This window comes from Callorhinchus milii, unplaced genomic scaffold, assembly GCF_018977255.1.
Source record: "Callorhinchus milii isolate IMCB2004 unplaced genomic scaffold, IMCB_Cmil_1.0 Scaffold5, whole genome shotgun sequence".
In the NCBI taxonomy this organism is placed as follows: Eukaryota; Metazoa; Chordata; class Chondrichthyes; order Chimaeriformes; family Callorhinchidae; genus Callorhinchus; species Callorhinchus milii.
In genome coordinates this window covers 52253468-52276147 of record NW_024704746.1, presented here as the reverse complement: position 1 = coordinate 52276147, position 22680 = coordinate 52253468, and the positions used below count along the sequence as shown (strand labels likewise).

General features: G+C 48.2%; 1 protein-coding gene across 2 annotated transcripts; it reads right to left on the bottom strand.

The window, feature by feature from the left end:
* Positions 1-10472: 10472 nt before the first annotated feature.
* On the bottom strand, positions 10473-21191 carry rhno1 (RAD9-HUS1-RAD1 interacting nuclear orphan 1). Of its 2 annotated transcripts, none has more exons than XM_007905113.2 (3): positions 20194-21191; positions 15898-16085; positions 10473-12315 (listed from the first exon to the last, which is right to left on the bottom strand). In XM_007905113.2, the coding sequence occupies exons 2-3, from the start codon at positions 16063-16065 to the stop codon at positions 11458-11460; spliced, it is 1026 nt and encodes a 341-aa protein (XP_007903304.1). In that variant the 5' UTR covers positions 16066-16085; positions 20194-21191; the 3' UTR covers positions 10473-11457. The 2 variants fall into 2 exon arrangements, with proteins under 2 accessions (XP_007903304.1, XP_007903305.1); XM_007905114.2 differs by lacking the exon at positions 20194-21191 and adding an exon at positions 19445-19541.
* Between the last annotated feature and the right edge of the window lie 1489 nt (positions 21192-22680).

Sequence of the window (22680 nt, the reverse complement as noted above, 5' to 3'; positions counted from 1 at the left end):
TGGGGGTGAAACGCCGCAGCCAATTGAACCAAATGAGTGACCAATTTTATTTGGAGATTGTTGACCAGGACATCAACAACAACAAGATTCCATTTATTGAGCGCCTTTCACGTCGGGAGGACGTCCCAAGGCGCTGTACAGTTGGGTCAGGACCCGAGCAGGGGGGAAATGGTCAGGGTGAGGGGAGGGAAGGGAGGGAGCGAGGAGGGGGTAGAGAGTCGAGAGGGGAGCTGAAGGCACGGTCAAAGAGAGGTCTTGAGACCGGCCTTGAAGGAGGAAAGGGAGGAGGTGGCGAAGGCACTGGGGGATAGAGTTCCAGAGCCTGGGGGCTGAGAGGCTGAAGGCCCGGCCACCGATGGTAGGGCGGTTGGGGCGGGGGACGTGGAGCAGACCGGAGCCAGAGGAACGGAGGGTACGGGCAGGTAGGTAGGGGGATAGTAGGTTGGAGAGGTAGGAGGGAGCGAGGCCGTGAATGGCCTTGGTAGGGTGAGGATCTTGAATTCGATCCTCTGGGGGATGGGGAGCCAGTGGAGGCGAGCGAGGGTGGGAGTGATGTGGTCCCGAAGCCTGGTGCGGGACAGTACACGAGCTGCAGAGTTCTGAATGACCTGCAGCTTGTGGAGGGAGGTGGCGGGAAGGCCGGCGAGGAGAGAGTTCCCATAGTCCAGCCTTGAGGTGATAAAGGCGTGGACCAGAGTTTCAGCAGCGTGAGGGGTGAGGTAGTGCCGTAGTCTGGCGACATTCCGGAGGTGATGGAAGATGGTGCCAGTTGTGCGGATATGGGGGAGAAAGGACAGCTCAGGGTCGAACAGAACCCCGAGGTTCCTGACCGGCTTTGAGAGGTGGAGAGTGCAGCCTTGGATGCTGATGCTGTCAGCGCCTGAGGTGCGGAGGCGCTGACGTGAGCCAATCAGGAGGGCCTCAGTTTTGCGCACGTTGAGCTGGAGAAAGTTATCTCTCGTCCAGGACTCGATGTCGGACAGGCAGCTGTCAGGACATGGGTGGTCGTGGAGTTGAGGGTAGAGGAGGAAAGGTAGAGTTGGGTGTCATCCGCATACATGTGGAAGTTAACCCCATGTCTGCAGATGATGTCACCAAAGGGGAGCATGTAGAGGGTGAAGAGGAGGGGACCGAGGACAGAGCCTTGAGGGACACCGCACGAGACAGTGCGGGGGCCGGAAGAAAAACCATTTGTGGAGACAAAGTGAAGTCGGTGGGAGAGGTACGACCTAAACCACTCAAGGACGGCCTTGAAGGTTTAGGTGGGAGGACAAGCGGTGGAGGAGGATAGCATGGTCGACCATATCGAATGCTGCCGATAGGTCGAGGAGGCAGAGGGAGCCCTGGTCACAGATGGTCAGGATGTCATTGGTGACCTTGACCAGGGCAGTTTCTGTGCTATGGGCAGCACGGAAACCCGATTGAAGGGGTTTCCACCTCTCAGGAGAGAGAGGAGACGGTTCACACCCTTTGATGTACATGCAAATTTTATTAACGCTTTGTGCTAAGTGTCTTTTGCTTCTCTTAACTCTGGCGGAGTGAGTCACTATTTCAAAGATGACTCAACCAAGTCAAGAGTTTCACATAACAACTTGCACTTATATAGCGCTCTCCACGCAGTGTCTCAGAGCACTTAGTCAACTGTTTGGTTGACTAAGTGCTCTGAGACACTGCATGGAGAGCGCTATATAAGTGTAAGTTGTTATTGTAATTGGAATGTCTAATCAGAGTCTGCTTGCGCTAGTAGACCTCCGACATTGACAATTACCCTCCGAAATGCTTAAATTCAGCAGCATCAACTTAAATGCTTAAATGCAGCATCAACATCCACGGTTGCAAACTCCACCTCACCAAGCCTGTCAGGAACCTAGGCATCTGTCCTTTCTCACACATATCTGTGCCATGACCCATTCTGCCTTCCCCCACCTCCGCAACTTTGCCAGCCTCCCCCATTGCCTCACCCCTCAGGCCACGAAACCCTTATTACACATTCGTCACCTCAAGGCTTGACTACAGAAACGCCCTCCTTGTCGGCCTCCCCAACTCTTCACTCCACAAGCTGCAGATCATCCAGAACTCTGCAGATTGTGTCCTCTCTTGCACTAGGCTCTGTGACCCCATCTCTCTGGCCTCCTTCAAGGCACAACTCCACTCAAAGTCTTGTCTTGCACTAGTAGACCTCCAATGTTGACAACTACAAAGTTGCTTACTCCTTTTCTTGTCTAGAATACGACAGAGACTTGAGGATACATTCAGTTGAAACAACAGCTCTTTAATTAAAACCTACCAACCCTAGGCTACCTTGCATATAAGGTACACAACAATGGCAGATATACAACAATGGGATCAAACATAACTATCACAACTTGCAGCACAATACTACATTAGTAAACAAATATGAACCAACCCTGACTTACCGAATGATGACAATTAGTTAGCGACCACAAGGAGCCCAAGCATTGCCTCCCACAAATATACAGTCAATTCACTTTACAGCATATTCATATTCCATTCCCTTAAAGCACAGGTACGAGCCGTTGAACGTACCTGGCTTAAATCAAACTTAACGGTCCATTGGCAGATCTGGCTGGACCTTATCAAATCTTACCACTCTACCCTCACATCTGCTAAATCATCATTCTACTCCAAGACAATCTTGGAGGCCAAGGACAACCCAAGGCTCCTTTTCTCCATCACCAACCGGCTCCTCTGTCCAACCCTCTCACATCTCCCTCATCCTCACCTCAAATGCCGACTGTGAGGCGATGCTGGACTTCCTCGATGCCAAAGTCGAGGGGATCCGCTCAGCTGCCTCTGACATTCCATCTGTTACACCATCCCCATCTCCCCTTCCCACTCCGGCCTCTACCCATCCCTCCCTCCACACCTTCGAACCTGTCTCCCACTCCTCTCTCACCACCATTATAACCCACATGAAAATGACCACCTTTTCCCATGACCCCATACCTATAACCTCCCAGCTCCACCTCCTTGCCCCTCTAATCACAGACCTCATAAACCTCTCCCTGTCCACTGGTATTGTTCCCACCCCATTAAAAAACACCGTCATCACTCCTATCCTTAAAATACCCTCCCTGGACCCATCTCTACTCTCAAACTATCGCCCCATTCTCCAACCTCCCTTTCCTCTCCAAGGTCCTGAAACGAGTTGTTGATTCCCAGCTTCGCTCCTTCCTCTTCCGTTACTCCCTTCACAAACCCCTCCAATCGGGTTTCCATGACGCCCACAGCACAGAAACCACCCTGTTCAAAGTGACAAATGACATTCTGTCCATCTGCAATCAGGGCTCTCTGCCTCCTCTTCCTCCTTGACCTCCCTACTGCCTTTAACACTGTCGACCACTCTATCCTCATCCACGGCCTCTCCTCTCACCTCAACCTTCATGGCTCTGTCCTTGACTGGTTCAGATCGTATCTGTCACACCGCCTCCACTTCATCTCCACAAACGGTTTGTTCTCTGCGGCCTTCTCGTGCAGCGTTCTTCAGGCCTCTGTCCTTGGTCCCCTTCTTTTCAATATCTTATGTGCTCCCTCTTGGTGACATCATCTGCAGACATGGGGTCAACTTCCTCTTTGCTCTCATTACATCAAGCCTTTATGCAAACTCCTTGCTTGTCGGCCTCCCCAATTCCTCCCTCCATACACTGCAGATCATCCAGAACTCTGCAGCCTGTATCCTTTCCCGCACCAGGCTCCCTGACCCTATCACCCCCATCCTCGCCCGACTCCACTGGCTTCTAATCACACACACATACAGTTCAAGATCCTGGTCCTCACCTTCAAAGCCCTCCATGGTCTTACTCCCTCCCTATCTCTGTGACCTCCTAACCCCCTACCATCCTGTCCGTTCCTTCCGCTCAGCGTGCTCCAGCCTCTTTCACGTCCCCCACTATGCTCGCCCCACTATTGGCAGGCGGGTCTTCTGCCACTCTGCACCCAACCTCTGGAACTCCATCCCGCAGTCCCTTGCCCACTTCAAGACCCATCTCAAGACCCTCCTCTTCAGCCATGCTTTCGATCTCCCTGCTTCCCCCCCTGCCCGCCACCCTCCGCAATCCCGACCCCCAGCTCGGGTTCCGAAACTCTGTCTGTCCAGCGCTTTGGGTCGTCCTCCCTACATGAAATGTAATTTTGTTGTTGTTCTTCTTATATACATGTGTGGCTCCGCCCACCTTCTGATGCCAATGCAAGGGTTTCTCCTGCGCTCGCGCCCACGTATTATTTTCCGCTGCAACTGCTTGTCAGCTGACTGTCAATCAAGCAGTCGTGGATCTATTACTTTGCTGCAAACTGGTGCAAGCAGCTTTTGCAACTTGGAATCTTACAGAACCCTTTTAAAGGGGCAGGCTTCACCATTTCCCTTAAATAATATTATATAGTTATATATACATATTCTTAACACATTACAAAAGACTGCAAGAATAGGATAACCATGACATTTCCCCCTCTCAAGGAGGAAAAAATTTAAAAGTCTAACAAAGGGTCTGTCACAAAACTTTCTGTTCTGTCGTACTCTTGCCCCCATCACTTCCCGCACTGTCTCCTACTCCCGCTCCTCCCCCTGGTACACCACCCACCTTCGCTCACTGAAATGCCAGGTGCGGGCTGCTGAGCGCACCTTTGTCAAATCCGGCTTAACGGTCCACCGACAAATCTGGCTGGACCTCCTCAAAATTTACCGCTCCACTCTAGCCTCGGCCAAGTCGTCCTTCTACTCCAGGATAATCCTGGAGGCGAAGAACAACCCCAGGCTACTGTTTTCCACCACATCCCGACTCCTCCGTCCCCCCCGCCACCCCGCGCAGGTCATCTCCTCCAACCTTCACTGCGAGGAGATGCTGGATTTCCTTGAATCCAAGATCAAGGGAATCCGCTCCGCGGTCACTTCCCCTCCAACTTCCACCCACCACCCACCCCTTCCCTCCCACACTCCGACTCCTACCCATCCTCCCCTACACACCTTCGTACCCGTTTCCCCACCCTCTGTCACTGAACTCATCCTATCCCTAAAACCAACCACCTGCTCCCTTGACCCCATCCCCACTCCACTCCTTATCTCCCAGCTCCATTTTCTTGCCCCACACATCACTGACATCATAAACCTGTCCCTCTCCTCTGGCTCTGTCCCCATTCCATTAAAAACTGCCATCATCACGCCCACCCTGAAAAAACCCTCCCTTGATGCGTCGCAGCTATCAAGCTACCGGCCCATCTCCAACCTCCCCTTTCTCTCCAAGGTCTTGGAAAGAGTTGTCGCCTCCCAACTGCGCTCTTTCCTCTCCACCCATTCTCTTTTTGAACCCCTTCAGTCAGGTTTCCGTGCTGCTCATAGCACAGAAACTGCCCTGGTCAAGGTCACCAATGATATCCTGACTATCTGTGACCAGGGCTCCCTCTGTCTCCTCGTCCTCCTCGACCTATCGGCAGCATTCGATACGGTCGACCACGCTATCCTACTCCACCGCTTGTCCTCCCACCTCAACCTTCAAGGCACTGTCCTTGAATGGTTTAGCTCTTACCTTTCCCACCGTCTTCACTTCGTCTCAACGAATGGCTTCTCCTCCACCCCCCGTACTGTCTCATGTGGTGTCCCTCAGGGCTCTGTCCTCGGTCCCCTCCTCTTCACCCTCTATATGCTCCCCCTTGGTGACATCATCCGCAAACATGGGGTTAACTTCCACATGTATGCGGATGACACCCAACTCTACCTTTCCTCCTCTACTCTCAACTCCACGACCACCGATGTCCTGACAGCCTGCCTGTCCGACATCGAGTCCTGGACGAGAGACAACTTTCTTCAGCTCAACGTGCGAAAAACCGAGGCCCTCCTGATTGGCTCACGTCAGCGCCTCCGCACCTCAGGCGCTGACACCATCAGCATCCAAGGCTGCACTCTCCACCTCTCAAAGCCAGTCAGGAACCTCGGCGTTTTGTTCGACCCTGAGCTGTCCTTTCTCCCTCACATCCGCACCACAACTGGCACCGCCTTCCATCACCTCCGGAATATCGCCAGATTACGGCACTACCTCACCCCTCACGCTGCTGAAACCCTGGTTCACGCCTTTGTCACCTCAAGGCTGGACTATGGGAACTCTCTCCTCGCCGGCCTTCCCGCCACCTCCCTCCACAAGCTGCAGGTCATTCAGAACTCTGCAGCTCGTGTACTGTCCCGCACCAGGCTTCGGGACCACATCACTCCCACCCTCGCTCGCCTCCACTGGCTCCCCATCCCCCAGAGGATTGATTTCAAGATCCTCATCCTCACCTACAAGGCCATTCACGGCCTTGCTCCCTCCTACCTCTCCAACCTACTATCCCCCTACCTACCTGCCCGTACCCTCCGTTCCTCTGGCTCCGGTCTGCTCCACGTCCCCCGCCCCAACCGCCCTACTATCGGTGGTCGGGCCTTCAGCCTCTCAGCCCCGAGGCTCTGGAACTCCATCCCCCAGTGCCTTCGCCTTGCTTCCTCCCTTTCCTCCTTCAAGGCCGGTCTCAAAACCTTTCTCTTTGACCGTGCCTTCAGCTCCCCTCTCGACTCTCTTCCTCCTCCTCGCTCCCTCCCTTCCCTCCCCTCACCCTGACCATTTCCCCCCTCCTCTCTCCCTCCCTTCCCTCCCCTCACCCTGACCATTTCCCCCCTGCTCGGGTCATGACCCAACTGTGCAGCGCCTTGGGACGTCCTCCTGACGTGAAAGGCGCTCTATAAATGGAATCTTGTTGTTGTTGTTGTTGTATTGCTCTCCAAGGAGGCCTGTTGCTTCTCTCTCTCTCTAACTTACACACAGTATTTTGCTCACTGAGACTTATGCTGGTTACTACTAAAAATATATATTCTTATGTATAACAAAGCAGCTCATTGTTACACAAATTTAATAATCAGCAGGTTAATCCCAGAATTTTGAATACCATTTCCAGACGTTACTATTGAACATTTGACAACTGTATTTGACTGTCACCTCCTGGTGTTTATAAAGCAACAGCAACTTGCACTTATATAGCGCCCTGGGTAGGGTAGCGTCTCAAGAGTGCTTAACAGTGGCAGAGCCTGACTCCGAGCCGGGGAGGGGGCGGGTGGTTGCTGTAAGCACAGTCGAAGAGGAAGGTTTTCAGGCGGGACTTGACAAAGGAGAGAGAGAGTGCAAGGCTAGCGGAGACCCCGGGTGGTAGATTGGGGAGTGAAGCAGTTGGAGAGGTAGGGAGGCGCCTGAGATTGAAGGCCCTAATGTATGCCAGACAAACATCGGAGGACCTGGAGTGGGTGCTGGAGGAGGCAAAGTAGATTTGTATGTCATCCTCATATATGCAGAAGTTTACCCCGTGTCTGCGGATAACATCGCCCAGAGGGACAAGAATGGAGCCCTGGGATTCGCCTCAGGTGACTGGGCAGGGATGGAAGGAGAAACTATTTGCCGAGATGAAAAGGAGGCGGTTGGTTAAGTAGGACTCGAACCATGCGAGTGTGGTCCCATTTAGTCCAGTTTTAGAATGTCTCCTGCATTCTCGCATTCCTCAATATCTGAACCCGAAGAAAGGGATTGGCTCACACATCACTGTCTCCCCGACATCCGAATAGTTTGACAAACTTGTACTCATTTGACCTGGTTGGTCAAAATTGTTATCTGAAGTGAGGATTATTATCATTTTAGGATTCAGAACTTCCACAAGTTTGCTGGGTTTGTGGAATCTCTCTCGTAAAGTCATGAGACTTCCAGGTAACCATATCCCCCTGCTTATAGTTGCAAGTGTTCCCAGAATGGTGACCTGTATTATATTGATTTATGATTTCAGATAAAGACTCTTCAAAGTTCTCTAGCTGCGAAGTAGAGATTTCCACTGGCGACTGCGTAAGCAGAGTAATCATTTGTCTTCTGTGGAAGAGGTAAAACGGTCTGTCGCTGAGGGGTCTATTGATAAGCCCCATCGAGACCCAGGGGGTTCGCTTGTCCCATCAGCGTCCTTTCTGGATATATGCCTTTTTTTAATGAGTCTGTTATTCCTCTCGACTTTTCTGGAACTCTCTGGATGGTAAGGTACATGTAAATTATGTTGATTGGCTAGGTTATCGGTCACTGACTTTATTATGTCTACCATGAAATGACTTCCACAATCAGACTCGAGAATTTTCATAACCCCGTTTCTGGGGATAAGCTGCTCTGTTCCAAATTTTCGAACCTGTCTCCCCTCCTCTCTCATCACCACCATATGCAGCATGAAACACACCACCTGCTCCCTTGACCCCATCACCACCCCTCTCCTAATCTCCCAGCTCCACCTCCTCGCCTCTCTATTTTTCTTGAAAAATAGAGGGATTAGGGGATATGGGGATAGGGCAGGTAATCAGAGTTAGGTGAGAAGATCAGCCATGATCTTATTGAATGGCGGAGCAGGCACGAAGTGCCGAATGGCCTATTGCTGCTCCTAATTCTTATGTTCTTCTCGCCGACACCATCAATCTCTCCCTTTCATCTGGCATCATTCCCCTAAAAATAGCTACAATCACCACCATGCTGAAAAAACCTTCCCTGGACCAATCCCTACTTTCTAACTTCCGGCCCATCTCCAACCTCCCTTTTCTTTCGAAGGTCCTTGAAAGAGTCATTGCTTCCCAGCTTTGCTTCTTCCTCTTCTTCCACTCCCTTCACGAGCCCCTCCAATAGGGTTTCCATACAGCTCATAGAACGGATACTGCTCTGGTCAAGGTGACAAATGACATTTTATCCATCTATGTTCAAGGAAGACGAGGAGGCTCCCTCTGCCTCCTCGTCTTCCTTGAACTCTCTGCTGCCTTCCGATACAGTGGACTACTCCATCCTCCTCCACTACCCCTCCTCTCAGCTCAACCTTCAAAGTTCTGTCCTTGAATGGTTCAGGTCTTATCTCTCACACGGTCTCCAATTTGTCTCTGCCAACAGTTTCTCTTCCAGCTCCCGCACAGTCATGTGTGGTGTTCCTCAGGGCTCTATCCTCGATCCCCTCCTCTTCAACCTCCACATGCTCCCCCTTGGTGACATCATCCACAGACTTCCAAATGTATATGGATGACACCCAACTCTAGTTCTCTGCCTCCATCCTCGATTCCAAGACAACTGACGTCCTGACAAACTGTCTGCTGACATCAAGTCCTGGATGAGAGCCAACTTTCTATGGCTGAATGTCAGCAAGACTGAGACCCTTCTGATTGGCTCGCGCCAGCACCTCAGCATCTCAGGCACTGGCAGCATCAACATCCACGGTTGCAAACTCCACCTCACCAAGCCTGTCAGGAACCTAGGCATCTGTCCTTTCTCACACATATCTGTGCCATGACCCATTCTGCCTTCCCCCACCTCCGCAACTTTGCCAGCCTCCGCCATTGCCTCACCCCTCAGGCCACCGAAACCCTTATTACACATTCGTCACCTCAAGGCTTGACTACAGAAACGCCCTCCTTGTCGGCCTCCCCAACTCTTCACTCCACAAGCTGCAGATCATCCAGAACTCTGCAGATTGTGTCCTCTCTTGCACTAGGCTCTGTGACCCCATCTCTCTGGCCTCCTTCAAGGCACAACTCCACTCAAAGTCTGTCTTGCACTAGTAGACCTCCAATGTTGACAACTACAAAGTTGCTTACTCCTTTTCTTGTCTAGAATACGACAGAGACTTGAGGATACATTCAGTTGAAACAACAGCTCTTTAATTAAAACCTACCAACCCTAGGCTACCCTATATATAAGGAACACAACAATGGAAGATATACAACAATGGGATCAAACATAACAATCGCACATAACTATAACAACTGGCGGCACAATACTACATTAGTAAAGAAATATAAAACCAACCCTGACATGTCCTGTGCATGTCAGTAGGTACCGGATGATGAGCAGTGATGACCACGGGGAGCGCCGAGCGTTGCCTCATATACGCGTGTGGCTCCACCCACCATATGATGCGAATGCGAGAGTTTTTTCCCGCATTCGTGCCCATGTGTTATTTTATGCTGCAGCTGCTTGTTAGCTGACTGTCCATCAAGCAGCCCTGGATCTACACTTTGTGGCAAACTCCTGTAGGTTGCTTACTAAGTATGTGCTGCAAGCAGCTTCTTGCAACTTTCAGAACACATTTAAAGGGGCAGGCTTCTCCATTCCCTTAAATAATATTATATAGCTATGTATACATATTATTTACACATTACAAAAGACTGCAAGAATAGGGTAACCGTGACAGGATGCATGATGGTTTAGTCAGTACCAACAGAACAGTGAGCTGCTGTATTGTACAGGCACTAGCTCAAAGTATTTGTACAATCAGCACTTCAGAGCCATCAAAGCACTTGCTGGTGCACAAAAGGAATTCTTACTTCTCGTTTGCTGACTTGTAAAGCACAAGGTTGCCCTTTACAAGTGCAAGGATTATTGCAAAGATAATTTTTTATTATATTAAGAAAGCCACTTGATAAAATGCAGGGAAAGTGCCTCAAACAAGTCCTTTATTTGCGATCCTTTCTTTTCAGACAGCAACACGGGATATGGCAGACACTCAACTGTTCAATGCATATCCTTGCTCCAAATCAATCTGTACAGACACCAGTGTCGAAGCAAGCATAACAAAGCAAGATATTAACAAGGAAACACAAATCTATAATATGGATGACAGAACCATTTACCTTCAGTATTACAACACTGGTGGCGTGCACTCACTGAGCTAAGAGCTTCAAGACACGCATGAAATTGAGCAAACACCATTTCAGACAATGCTTCTTGTCTTCCACTGTACTCCGCAACTGTACGATCTCCTGCATGTTTCCTCTGACTACTGCTTCCATGTGCCCCCCGCCCAATTATGCCACCTTCGAATGTAATTATCCCTCCAACTGCACAACCTATATTTATCCACCTGTGTATTTTGATTGTACTTCCCATTTGATCTCCACATGTAACCCTCTTACCATATCTCTGTGTACCCCGTAACTATTTCCCATTTCAGCTTGGACCATCACAACCAACAAAGAGAGGAAACTCATTCCACTGATATGGGGCAGGATAGATTGCAAGGATCCCAAAGTGAAATGGCAGTATTCCATTTCATCAACTTAGAATAAAAGTGTGTGGAAGCCGATCTCTTCAACAAACCTCTGAAAATTCGGAATTAATCTTCACCCAAGGGGATTGGGCAGCATAATCATCACCACACTGACCTTTCACCTTAGGGTCCTCACGGGTGAATCTCTCTGCTGTGATAGGACAAAGAGAAACAAAGACTCGAGGAGCCAATCGCAATGAAGTTTTCCAATCAACCAGCCCGGGCCTTGGCCTCAGCGTGGTTCACCAGAGGACACTTCACACTGGTGAACCAATGAAAGCATCGCACACTCCCAGATCACAGCTCACATGCAATTCAACATCAACACCCAGACCAGAGGTCACAGCCGTGCTCAGATCACTGCCACGAGATAGTTCATGTGCGAGCGAGGGGTCCCATTCGAACACTGATCAGCACGTCTTCTTCTGACAGTTTTCCTTGTTCTTGCAGAAACTGCATGATGTGCGGCCGCTGTCGCCAGGTCACTTTGAGTCCATACTGCTTCTCGGGAGTGTCCGGTACCAGCACCTGCACAGACTGGGGATCCGTGCACCCAGCAAAGCCGCCCCTCAGATCAAACTTCCTGTTCCAATGGTCCCAAGCTCCTGGTTGACCATCAGGGCCATCAAGTCCTTCTCTTGTCCCTCCATCGAGATTTACTCTCTGGTTGCCAGGGGACAGTAAGGAGGCAATTACGGGTGTATTCACGTGTGGTAGAGTGAAGGAGTCCTCTGACGAGCAAATCAAGTGATCCACCAGTGGTGCTTTGTTCCCAGTGGAGCCATTTTGACACCTGGGATGACATAATGGGCTGACATTGGAATTGTTTCCAACAGTATGGAATGGATTGTGCTCGACAGTCTTAATGACATTACCTTCACCAACTGGGATACCCTTGAATTTCTGGCACAGCATCTCTGATCTCTGAACTCTCTCACAGGAAGACTCAACTCCACATCCTTGAAGGTTGCCTTCCAGAAAAGATCTTTTTAACTCCGGCCTAGTTGAAGAAGGAGTCTGCGCCTGCTTCTGAAGGTGGGACTTTGACACCCAACTATTGAAGGTCAAGGGAACAAACGCAAGATGCGGCTTTTTCAGTTTCTTCAGTTTTGAGGCTGAGCTCAGCTTCCTTTCACACTTCCTGTGTTTCAGCAGGGCCTTGTCAGTACGCTTCTGGTGTCTTCCCATTGCCCCTCCATTTGGAGCGTGTCCTACCTCGAACTGGGGCGTCACCTTGTAAACGTAGCATATGTCAGATTACACAAATCTGCAAACCGGGAATGGATTGACTGTATATTTTGTGGGCGAAACGCGGCAGCCAATTGCGTACATCAATATCCACAACAACACAACTTGCGTTTATATGCTCCTTTCCAGCTTCCCAGAGCACTTGACAGTGGTGGAGTCTGATATCAAGCCAGGGGAGAGGGAGGTGACCGTAAGTAAGCATGATCAAAAAGGAAGGTCTTTAGGCGCGATTTGAAAGGCGGAGGGATTGAGGGAGAGAGTTCCAGAGTTTCAGGAAATAGTGGCTGAAGGCATGGTCACCAATGGTGGAGTGGAGGGGACTAGGGGCAAACAGGAGGCCGGAGCCAGCTGAGTGGAGGCAACAGGTGGTAGAATGGGGGTAAGCAGTTCGAATAGGTAGGGAGGTGTGGGGGCATGAAAGGATTTGAAAACGAGTGAGGGGATCTTGAAATCAATCTGTTTGGTAATTGGGAGCAGTGGAGCCTGGAAAGGACTGGTGCAATGGGGGTACGGAGTTCTGTGCAGATGAGTATCTGAGCATTGGAATAGTCCAACCGGGAGATGACGAAGGCACGGATGGGGTTTTCGCTGCTTGGGTGGTGAGGTACGGACAGAGGCAGGCAATGTGACGGAGGTGGAAAGAAGCTGTCCTGGTAAGGGAACGGATGCAAGGTAGAAGAGAAAGCTGGGGATTGTATCTGATGCCTAAGTTGCACACAGGTTCGCTGTCTGAGGGAGAGCCTGGGGAGGTTGTGGAGTTGAGACCCGCAGGAAACAAGAATTTGACTGTAGCCAAAGAGTGTGGATTCCGTCTTGCCAACATTCAATTGGAGGAAATTTGCGTTCACCCATCCCTTGATGTCTGTCAAAATAGTTGACAGGACATCAGCAGACTGGGAGTTGGGGCTCGGGGAGAAGTAGATTTGGGTATCATCCACATATATGTGGAAATTGACCCAATGTCTGCGGATGACATCACCGAGAAGGAGCATCTGGATAAGGAAAAGAAGAGAGCCAAGGATAGAGCCTTGGGGTATCCCGCAGGTGACTGGGCAGGGCAGGGTGGAAAAATAATTTGCCGAGATGTATTGTTGGCGGTTTGTTAAGTCGGACTCGAACCATGGGAGTACAGTCCCACTAAGGTGGATGAGGCAGGAAAGGCAGTGGAGCAGGATGGCATGACTGACTCTGTCAAACACGGCAGAGAGGTTCAGGAGAACGAGGAGGGGTTCAAGTAGACTGGAGGGAGAGGTGTGAGCCAAGTTTATTTGCAATGACTCATTCCCAAACTTTGGCCAGGATGAGCAGGTTTGAGATGGGTCTGAAGTTTGTGAGTTTGGAGGGTAGTTCCATTAAGGGTAGGTTTTTTTTTTAAGAAGAGTTTTTTTGGGGAATAGGTCAGAGCTGAGGAGAGGGACTGTTTGATTGTGTCAGTCAGTAGTGGTCAGAGGAGGGGGATTTGAGTGACCAGAAGCTGGGTGGGGAGGGGGTTGAAACAACAGTTGATGGGCTTCATCTGGATTATGGTACATTCAATATACAGCCAATTCACTTTACAATATATTCTGTGAATCGCTTTGAGATGTCTTGAAGACTTATAAGGCGCTATATCAAATGCAAAGATTACTATTATTATGGTGGAGGAAAGGGAGGAGGGAGAGATGGGAGCAAAGGAGTGTAGGGTGGGGGTGGTGGTAGGAGCCATGGTAGGTGGAGAGGGTGATGAAGGAGTCATGGGGAGAGTGGTAGGTGACATGTGAGAACATAAGAACATAAGAAATAGGAGCAGGAGTAGGCCATTCGGCCCCTCGAGCCTGCCCCATGGCTGATCTTCTAACCAAATTCCATTTACCTGCCCTATTCCCATATCCCTTAATCCCTTTAGTTTTTTTTTAAAAAATCTATCGATCTCAGTCTTGAATATGTTCAATGACTGAGAATCCACAGCCTACTGGGGTAGAGAATTTCATAAATTCACTACCATCTGAGTGAAGAAATATTTTCTCAACTCAATTCTAAAAGGCTAACCTTTAATCCTGAGACTTTGACCCCTAGTTTTAGATTCTCCAACAAGCAATACAGTCTCACAATATCTACCCTGTCAAGACCCTTAAGAATCTTATAGGTTTCTAATTCTTCTATATTCTAGAGAATATAGGCCTAGTCTACTCAACCTCTCCCCGTAGGTCAACCCCCTCATCCCAGGAACCAACCTAGTGAACCTACGTTGTAGCCCCTCTAAGGCAAGTATATCCTTTCTTAGATAAGGAGACCAAAACAGCACACAATATTCCAGGTACGGTCTCACCAAGGCCCTATACAATTGCAGCAAGCCTTCCCTACTCTTGTACTCTAACCCCTTTGCAAGTAACGCTAACATGCTATTAGCCTTCCTAATTGCTTGCTGTATCTGCATACTAACTTTCTGTGATTGGTGTACAAGGACACCTAAATCCCTCTGAATACTAACACTATCTAGTGTTTCCCCCTCTACCTAGGTGAATAACTTCACACTTCCCCACATTATACTCCACCTGCCACCTTCTTGCCCACTCATTTAACCTATCTATATCCCTTTGCATCCTCCTTGTGTCCTCCTCACAGCTGACTTTCCCACCTAGTTTTGTATCATCAGCGAATTTAGATACATTCAGCTCTATTTCCTCATCTAAGTCATTGATGTAGACTGTAAACAGTTGAGGCCCAAGCACTGATCCTTGCAGCAATCCACTAGAGGGGAGGAGGAGGAGGCAGCCAAGCAAATGTTATCAACACTCTAATCTAAGGGCCGCACATGCTCACCAGTGAAATAATAAATATAACAATCCTTGCATTTGACATAGCACCTATCATGTCAAGTGGAGTCTCAAAGCGCATCACAGGATTTTCTGTAATGCCCAGTGACTGCTATTTTGCAAGTAAACGTGGAGCCAATTTGCACACAATAATATTCCACAAATGGCCTTGGAGAGAGTGACAACTACAAAATTACATTTGTAAAGCGTGTTTCATGTCGGGAGGACTACCCAAGGCGCTGAACAGTCAAGGATCAGGACCCGAGTGTGGGGGGAAAGGTTGGGATGAGGGAGGGCAGAGGGGGTAGGAGGGCAGCTGAAGGCACGGGCAAAAAGGAGGGACTTGAGACGTGCCTTGAAGGAGGCAAGAGAGGGAGCAAGGCGAAGGGATTGTGGGATGGAGTTCCACAGATGGGGAGCAGAGAGGCCAAAAGCCCGGCCGCCGATGGTAGGGAGGGTCGGGTGGGAGATCTGGAGTAGACCAATTTATCTGAGGAACTGGTGGCCCTGCCACCTAGAGAAACTCCCTTCTTTTTTCAAATTGGCCTGTGGGATCTTTAACGCCCACTTGAACAGGCAGACTGAACCTCGGTTTAAAATCTCATCCAAAGGAGGGCCCTTTTGAGAATGCAGCGCTCCCCCACCTGATCATGTCAGATCTGAAAGTTCAAATTCTCGATGTGAAGTTTGAACCTTCTGACTCAGGGGGAGTAGCTTTATGAATTGAGCCAGGCTGACGCCTCACAGCTGCATAACACAGAACGTAACCTACCCAGGTTAAAAACGAAGAACTCTGCTTGATGGGCACACTGGGGACTTGCTGTGGGTTTACCGCACACGGCAATGGGGGCACTGTCAGACACTCCCGTCCCTTCACTGGAGACTCCAAAAACAACAAAGGGTCCTTCCTGCCATGGCTTGGTGGCTTTTTTCGGGGCATCAGTCATCTGGCATCTCGACCTTGGGAGAGAGAGAACACCATGTTTACAATCAATAGTAAGTAACTATAGGAACTTCACCAAATGTTAATATAACCAGGAAAGTCCCAGATTCAAGTTAGCTGATTTCACCCAAGCAAGCGATAGAGCATGACATTTGGAATCAGTATCGTTGGGTCTAAAGAGGGTGAAAAAAAACAGATGGCTTCCCCGCTTCCAATTCCTATCCTTGTGAAAGGTGTACATAGGGATGATAATAATAATCCTTGCATTTGATATGGTGATTTTCATGGTGAGAGGATGTCTCAATGTACTTCTCATGATTTAATGTAAAGTTTAGTGACTACATTTTACAGCCAGATGTGGCAGCCCATTTGTGCACAGAAATGTCCCACCAATAGCCATGACGTGGATAATTTTATCCGGTCGGGACACCAGGAGAAAATCCCTTCTGTTTTTCAATAATGTCTGGAGAGGGCAGTATCAGACTCAGTTGTGGTGTCCACCAATCAAAACAAGAATGCCATTGTGCAAATAGCCAGAAGGAAAAGTGGAAAAGGTGCACTTTGAACACAACATAAACATTGTAGGCTGCCTGTTTCTAACTGTATCTTCTAAAATTGCACCCCATATCAACGGTCCTTTGTTGTATGTTTTGATACAACATCTGATCGATAGCATGAAGCCACTGTTCTGAGTGATTGGTGTCAACCAGCACCGTGAATGTGCTTTGCCTCCTTTTCCAGACAGCAAAAGCTATATAAATGTATATTGTACCATAATACTTTCTGGAATAAGAATCAGGGTGCGTCTCTCCAAGGAGAGAGTGCACATTCTTATATTAGGGTGGTCCAACCTTTTTGGTGTCGAGGGCCAGATTTCACATGTGTGAGATGTCTGCAGACTGCATAAGATATATTTTTATTTTTCCCTTCCAGAAGCACAAAGAATCATATAGAAATCCTATGTTTTAAATTGTTTCACAATTTTTTTTAATGTATTAAAAAGTCAAAACACAATATATCAACTCAACACGTGGAGACCCCAGCAAAGAATACTCAACAAAACCCAAACAGATTAATCCACAATTGTAAAACTAAGAAAGGAACACAATAAAGAAACTTTTGAATAAAGATTATTTTGATTATATAATTCAAAATAATATTAATATACAACAATTATCATACAATCCACTCTAAATCTACATATAATCTAATTATTTTACTTAACATACATTTTCTTGACACTTAGAAGACCACTAAATATCTTAGTGGGAACAATCATAGAATCATAGAATTATACAGCACAGAAGAATGCCATTTGGCCCATCATGTCTGTGCCGGCTCTTTGAAAAGAGGTATTCAAATCAATCCCACTTCCCCGCGCTCTCTCCATAGCCCTGCAAACTTGTACCCCCCAAATAATTATCTACTTCTCTCTTAAAAGTCGTTATCAAATCGGTTTCGACCACCCTTTCAGGCAATGTATTCCAAATCCGAACAACTCGCTGTGTGAAAACATTTCTCCTCACCTCCCCTGTTTCTTTCAACAACCATTTTAAATTGGTGTCCTCGGACTACCAACCCACCCGCTAGTGGAAATAGTTTTTCTTGTTCACAATCCCCTCATAATTTTGAAAACTTCGATTAAGTCTCCTCTTAACCTTCTCTGCTCCAAGGAGAATAATCCTAGCTTCTCTAGCCTCTCCTGAGGAAAATGTTTCTCTTGAACCAGAGCTCCAGTGTCTCCTTCAAATTTAGTCATGGCAAGTCGGAGACAGCACCCAAAGGTATTGCTATTAAGCCTGTTACGATGTCTGGACTTAACAAGTTGTAGAAAACATGCTTTCACAAATGTATGTGGTTGCAAAAATAGAACACATCTTCAGTGCAAAGTCATTTTATTTAGGAAAACAATCCTTAGGAATAATTTTCCAGAAATTTTCATGAATCTCATTCTTACTTGAGAGGAATAAAGGGTCACCCTGCAGTTCACACATCTCCATCTGAAGATCTTTTGGTTGCTGCCCAATCAACACCTCCATCAGATTGTTGAAGTCTGGACCTCAGACCCTCATTATCAGCAAATCTGGCACTGAACTCATCCAATAGCTCTGTTATGATTTCCAAAAAGCTGTGAAAATCAGCATCATCAAGTTCAGTTGCAAGTTCCATGATGATGGAAAATGAGTAAGATTGTTCTGCGAGAGGGATGAGTTCAACATTTGTAGCTTTATGCAGAACCCATCAACATCTCACATAAGGTGAGAAATATTCTGAGTTCTACCTTGTAGTTGAAAATTGAGGATGTTGAGATGGCTTGTTATGTCTTTTAAGAAAGCCAATGAACATAGGTAAGTTGGATATTCTAATTCCTCTTCAAACTGTGCGGGGTTGCTCTTTAAATGTTCCATGAGAAATTAAGTACCTCCTACCTGAGTGAAAAAAACTGCACGAGGCAGTTGCACCCACTCAGCCAACGCACTTCTGAATAAAGAGGTAAATCACAATATTCTGCATCTCATTTTTCAAGGGAGTTTATGAACGTTCTGTGACTCTGTGCTTGAATTCCTCTGTGGATAATAATGATTACTTTGATGACACTGCTCATAGTATTATTCATTTTCACTGGTTTTCCGCAAAGGGACTCCTAGTGTATGATGCAGTGATAGTACACTCAATTCCATTTTGTTTCAACAAACCTGCGCTGTGCACAATTGGCTGCCATGTTTCGCCCACAACATATACAGTCAATTTACTTTACAGTATATTCTGTGAACTGCTTTGAGACGTCTCGAAGACGTGATAAGGTGCTATATCAAATGCAAGGATTATTATTATTAAACCATTTTTACAGACGGTCATTGATTTTGCACCATCCGTCACAATGCAGGAACACTTCTGAAATCCACCATATTTACTGACAGTTGAAGTAAGAACCTTGTAAATAACTAACCCCTTTTTTTTAAAGCAGTTTTTGGAGGAAATTAGCTCAAGTATTCTTCATGAACAACAACATTTTCATCAATAGTTCCGATGAAAATTAATAGCTGACTGAAATCAGTAACGTCAGTCCTCTCGTCTCGAACTAATGAGAAGTATTCAGATTTTTCAACGATTGTCCTGAGCTTTGTATTCACGTGTTCGTGGATGTCACTTATTCTCCTTGCCACAGTTTGGGGAGACAGTGCTACACTTTCAAAATTATTGGCCATTTTTCCATCACCAAATGCACAAACCAGAATATTTGTTGCATTTTGTCTTGTGTTGTATGTTATAGCACCTTCTGATGTTGAACTCCTTCCACACAGATGTTACTTTCAAGCAAGCAACTAAGGTTTCCCATTATTTTCAATAACCAACTAATCAATTTCCCACTTACACTGAAATCCTCTATTTTCCACTTCTATCTTCCATTTCCTAATGAGACTCATATTCCTGCTGGGCCTAGATTCTTCCCGTATGTCCACAGGTTACACAAGGTACGAGTAGTGCGGAGAAAGGAGGGGGGGGCGGCGTAGCTGGAGTCCTCCCGCTCCACCCCTCTTCCTGTCACTCTCTGCGCAGCCTCATGCTGCCGCAGGACACAGACTAACCAGGAGAGAGGTGCAGCAGGGAGATCAAACTGTGAAGTCCAAAATGGTTACCGAGCCACCCACCGGGCAAGGTTGGACCACGCTGACATATATCATGGAATCATAGAATCCTACAGCGCAGGAGGAGGCCATTCGGCCCATCGTGCCTTTTCAAAGAGGCATAGTGCACATTGGGTTTCTGCATGTCAGACAACCAAGCTGACAAAAACATTAATCAGTAATCAGACATATTTCAGACACCTGCCATCTCTTAGTCATAACCAAAAAGGATCCTCCACCCGTTGTATTCCTGCCCTGCTCCAGTACAACTATGTCAATGTTCCATGTGTACTCACTGTAACCTGCTGGACCATCCTCATCACTACACGGTGTTTGGTCCAGCATTGGACCGCCTCACAATAACCAGTTATATCAAGTACTCCGTATGACAGGAAAATCATGTTTGCTTCTTTTTCTCCCATCAGACACCTATATGTTTATTAACAGTCAGCGAAACATACCCATAACAATATAATAATTATATATGGAACATTACCTGTGTCCCAGCTCTTCCCCAGGCCATATCTCTGATTCAGGCTGTGATCCTGTCTCTTTCACTTTTATGGCTGTATCCAGCCTGTTTCCCTCTCAACCTGTGTCTCAGACTCTGTCTGAATCCAAGATTTAGTCCAGATTTTCGCTTTGTATTCAACGTGTCAAAGTCTTAGGCTGTCTTTATCTCATACGAGAACTCATTCTGGTCTTCTCTCCCTCTCTGTACCAGTTTCTGCCTTAATCCAGACAGTTAATCTTTACTGTGTTTCTGTCCCAAATTGGTGGTCAGTTCAACTTAAATCCTGACCTATGGCTGTTTCTCTCAGGCTCTGTGTGCATGTCTCCCTCTGATTGTGCGTTGTGTTTGTGTGTGTCTGTCTCTCACTGTGTATCTATCACTCACTCTGTTTGTGTGTGTTGCTCTCTCTACGTTTTTGTGTTATCTATTTTTCTTTCTCTCTCCATATGTCTGTTTCTATGTGTGTGTGTGTATGTCGATTCTCACACACCGACTTTCTAACTGTATGTGTTAATCTCACAGTCTCTGTGTCTGTATGAGACTCCCTCACACACTGTGTGTGTCTACGCGTGTGTGTCTCTCTGTGACTCACAATCTATGTCTCTGACTGTTTGTGTGTCTCTCTCTCAATCTGTCTGTCTGTCTGTCTGTCTATCTGTGTGTGTGTCTATCTGTCTGTGTGTGTGTCTGTGTGTGTGACTGTGCAGCTGGTGGGTAGAACTCATTTTATTTCCGGGTTGTGTGTCAGTGTCGCTGTGGCTCCGCTAATCTTATTGGTCCTCAACGAGTTCCAGCGTGTGCTCGCGGTTGGCGTTCCAATCGCGCCCATTGGAGCTCGAGCCCCACGTGGCGCATCGCGTGTCACTCTATTGGTGGATTCAGACAGAACGCTGGAAATTCAAAAACATCTGGGAACCGACTGACCCCCAACACAGAGACTGACTCCACACACACACACACACAGAGACTGACTCCACACACACACACACACAGAGACTGACTCCACACACACACACACACACACACAGAGACTGACTCCACACACACACACACACACAGAGACTGACCCCCAACACAGAGACTGACTCCACACACACACACACACACAGAGACTGACTCCACACACACACACACACACACAGAGACTGACTCCACACACACACACAGAGACTGACCCCCAACACAGAGACTGACTCCACACACACACACACACACACACAGAGACTGACTCCACACACACACACACACAGAGACTGACTCCACACACACACACACACACACAGAGACTGACTCCACACACACACACAGAGACTGACCCCCAACACAGAGACTGACTCCACACACACACACACACACACACACACACAGAGACTGACTCCACACACACACACACACACACAGACTGACTCCACACACACACACACACAGAGACTGACCCCCAACACAGAGACTGACTCCACACACACACACACACACACAGAGACTGACTCCACACACACACACAGAGACTGACTCCACACACACACAGACTGACCCCCAACACAGAGACTGACTCCACACACACACACACACAGAGAGACTGACCCCCAACACAGAGACTGACTCCACACACACACACACAGACAGACCCCCAACACAGAGACTGACTCCACACACACACACACAGAGACTGACTCCACACACACACACACACACACAGAGACTGACCCCCAACACAGAGACTGACTCCACACACACACACACACACAGACACAGAGACTGACCCCCAACACAGAGACTGACTCCACACACACACACAGACTGACCCCCAACACAGAGACTGACTCCACACACACACAGAGACTGACCCCCCCAACACAGAGACTGACTCCACACACACACACAGAGACTGACCCCCAACACAGAGACTGACCCCACACACACACACAGAGACTGACCCCCCAACACAGAGACTGACTCCACACACACACACACACACAGAGACTGACCCCCAACACAGAGACTGACTCCACACACACACACACACACACAGAGAGACTGACTCCACACACACACACAGAGACTGACCCCCAACACAGAGACTGACCCCCAACACAGAGACTGACTCCACACACACACACACACACACACAGACTGACCCCCAACACAGAGACTGACTCCACACACACACAGAGACTGACCCCCAACACAGAGACTGACTCCACACACACACAGAGACTGACCCCCAACACAGAGACTGACTACACACACACACACAGAGACTGACCCCCAACACAGAGACTGACTCCACACACACACACACACACAGAGACTGACCCCCAACACAGAGACTGACCCCCCAACACAGAGACTGACTCCACACACACACACACACACACAGAGACTGACCCCCAACACAGAGACTGACTCCACACACACACACATAGACTGACCCCCAACACAGAGACTGACCCCCCAACACAGAGACTG